The sequence below is a fragment of the Tupaia chinensis genome, unplaced genomic scaffold, assembly GCF_000334495.1.
Source record: "Tupaia chinensis unplaced genomic scaffold, TupChi_1.0 Scaffold000438_1, whole genome shotgun sequence".
Taxonomy (NCBI): Eukaryota; Metazoa; Chordata; class Mammalia; order Scandentia; family Tupaiidae; genus Tupaia; species Tupaia belangeri.
This window is the reverse complement of record NW_006159943.1, coordinates 733,009-736,294: the sequence shown is the minus strand read 5'-3', so window position 1 is coordinate 736,294 and position 3,286 is coordinate 733,009. Positions and strand designations below refer to the sequence as shown.

Here is a 3,286-nt window from a genome sequence, read left to right as displayed (position 1 = left end):
GACTAGCAGTTAGCTTATGGCTATGTCGCTGGACTCCCATGTAGTCGACCGCAGTTCAAGTCCCAGACCCAGTGGCTTAAACTCATGCCAGTGCGTTTGTGTGCATGCCCAAGATCCCGAGAGGATAAGGGAGGAAAAGGGATTGTGGCGTGGCCATCCCCCATGTGGGGGGGTGGTGATTTCTCGCTTTCTGTCTCTTTGTTTTTCTCTGTCTTTCTTGCAAGCGTGCACTTGCTCTAGAGCAAAAACCTCTCAAAAAAAAGTTAATTGACGTTTCTTTTTCTTTTTTTTGTTTAAGTGTTTTTTTTTGCCTTAGGGCACATGTCTCTATGGAGACAATGAGAGGAAAAGAAAAATCACTGTCGAAGGGGATGGCCATGCTGCAGTCCCTTCAGTCCCTTCTCCAAGATTTTTTTTTTTTTGGAGAGGTTTTTGCTATAGGGCGCGTGTGCTCGCCAGACAGATGGAGAGAATCAGAAAGCGAGAAATCACCCCCCAGGGGGATGGCCATGCCGCAGTCCCTTCTCCGTTCTCCTCTCGGGATCTTGGCACGCACACATATGCTCCCGGCGTGAGTTCTAAGCCACCGGGTCCGGGACTCGAACTGCAGTCGACTACGTGGGAGTCCAGCGACATAGCCATTGTGCTAACTGCTGGTCCCCTTCTCCAAGATCTTGAGCATACATGCTCAAAGGGCTGGCATGACTTTCAAGGCACCAGATCTGGAGATCAGACTTTGGTCAGCTATGTGGGAGTCCAGCTATGTAACTGCTATGCTATCTGCTGACCACAGTTGATACTTAAAGTCACTAGCCCATTGAGAATCTGATGTTCCCTATGGATCCTTTTGGGAGAGGGGGCTGTAGAATCTCTCGTTTCCTCATGTAATCTCAGGGAGTTCAGTATCTGACTGGTTTCTTGAATCTCAGGTTATGAATTTCTTCTGTACCTTTTTTTTTCCTGCTGTACATACGCGAACCTTTGGTTAGAGGGAAAGTATGGACCAAGATTCCAAAGCTGAAGCATTATGGGTTATTTCATAGTCAGCTGGGGATTATAATAAAAGTATATATTTTTTTAAGTTTTTTTTAAAGCATAGGGTCTGGACTTCCACATGACCAACCACTGTTCTAGTCCTAGACCTGGCAGCTTGCTTTCTCACTTTCCATCTCTCTCTCTCTGACTCTGCCTTCTCTGGTCAAATTGAGAAGTAAATAAAGTTAGAAAGTATAATTGATACATAATCTGCATGTACTTGATGTGTACAATTTGGTGAACTCTGATATTTGTATACACTGTGAAACAGTTGTATTTAATTTTATCTTCAGAGGTCCAGGCAATTGATTTTTTGCTTTTATACATTTTAGGCCAGAACACAAAGCGAGAATCTGGAAGAAAAGTTCAGTCTGGAAACATCAATGCTGCCAAGGTAGCAAATCTTAAATATTTATAGTAGTTTGCGTCCACCTAGTGTTTCTGAGTGGTAAATTTTATGTACATCCAGACCCTACTGTGTGCAATTAGAGGACACATTGACTTCCTTTCCTTCAAGATGTTTCTCTAATGAAGCCCTTCTCAGAGTTAGGCCTAATAATCTTAAATTATTCTGTGTATATTTCTATTGCTGTTTTACAGTATTCTGTTTGTGTCTGTCCCCTGTAAGACCGAGTTCCTTGAGGCAAAGGACTGCACTGATTCTCTTTTGTAGCTGTGGTGCCTCTGCAACCCCTGTAGATCCTGGGTACTCAGTATTTTTTTATTTTTAGTGTATTTATTTTATTTGTGATAGTACATGCATGTAAGAGAGAGAGAAAAAGAGCTCCCAACAGGGACTGCTCATACTGTGATGCCGTTTCTCAAGTCCTATAACTTGTCAGGGTCTTGGGCTTATACCTACATATGTCAGGTTGACCAGACCAGGGGATCTAAACCTGCAGTCGGCCATGTGGCTTCCAGTACTGCAATTCGGTACACTACAGACGGCACCACAGAGGCTGGGCCAATAACTATCTTTTGAACAAAATAGTGAAGTAGCCCTAGATCTGATTTAGGGTGGTGTCAAGGCCACTGTCATGGTAAGAAACACTAAGATTTGGACTTCCAGTAGTTTGGACTGCTGAAAAACTGAAGTGTCCCCCCCCCTTTTTTTTTAAATCAAGCATTTAATTCTGTGTCTAACCTAAAAGCATTCTCAGGGAAAACAAGAAAACTGGAGCCAGCCACATGTCGTGCTGTATCTAAAGTGATTGCCAGCCTTACCTCAGAGGTGACGCTGGTAAAACACTAGCTCTCACTTCTTCATGCCCCTTTTTCCTACAACTCAAACACACACTGTCTGCTGATTGTGGTTGCATGTTTTGTGTTTCCTTTCCATCAGACTATCGCAGATATCATCAGAACATGTTTGGGACCCAAGTCCATGATGAAGGTAGGCTTATCTGCAATTGAAACTCTTAAGACTACAGATTTGTCCTTTCCATTGTCTAGGATACTTGAAGTAACTTCTACTTTTGTCTTAGATGCTGTTGGACCCAATGGGAGGCATAGTGATGACCAATGACGGCAATGCCATTCTTCGAGAGGTGTGATTTTTTTCTTTCATTGAAGTTTATATGTTAGCTTGGCTCTGTGATGTAGTAGTTAGTTAAGGCAGCCAGATCCCACGTGACTGACTGCATAGTTTGCCAGACCTGGCAACTTGAGAAACACCGGGCACACACATATAGATATTAAAATCGTGAAAGGAGGAGAAGGGATTAGGATGTGACCGTGCCCCATGGGGCGTGCTTTCTCTTCTCCCTTTCTGTCTCTCCTTGGCAAGTATGTGTCTCCTTTAGCAAAAAATAAAAAAAGAAGCTATATGTTGGTGGTGATTAATTGCTTAAGCCTCCATTGCTACTATAAAAAATTACCACAAACTAATGGTTAAGTCACTGAACTCCCACATAATTGACTATAGTTTGAGTCCCAGACCTGGCTGCATAAAACTCAAGTCAGGTGTGTGTGTGTGTGTGTGCCCTTGCGCGCGCCATGAAAAAATCCCAAGAGGAGAATGAAGGAAAAGGGATTGCGGCGTAGCCATCTCTCCTGTTGGGTAATTTCTCACTTTCTGTCTCTCTGCCCGTCTACCTCTCTGGTGACCATGTACCCTATAGCAAAGATATTTCTTTCTTTCTTTCTTTCTTTCTTTTTTTTTTTTGAAGAGGTTTTTGCTATAGGGCGCATGCACTGGCCAGACGGACGGAGACAGAAAGCGAGAAATCATCCCCCAGGGGGGATGGCCACG

The 3,286-nt window shown here is 43.5% G+C and overlaps 1 protein-coding gene across 1 annotated transcript in view; it reads left to right on the top strand.

The window, feature by feature from the left end:
- Nucleotides 1–3,286, top strand: part of CCT3 (chaperonin containing TCP1 subunit 3) — a 26,371-nt gene that overhangs the window by 2,828 nt on the left and 20,257 nt on the right. Inside the window, exons 2-4 of the mRNA XM_006155184.3 lie at nucleotides 1,368–1,429; nucleotides 2,378–2,428; nucleotides 2,520–2,582. Of these exons, the coding sequence (XP_006155246.1) occupies nucleotides 1,368–1,429; nucleotides 2,378–2,428; nucleotides 2,520–2,582 (176 nt within the window). The remainder of the gene's footprint in view (nucleotides 1–1,367; nucleotides 1,430–2,377; nucleotides 2,429–2,519; nucleotides 2,583–3,286) is intronic.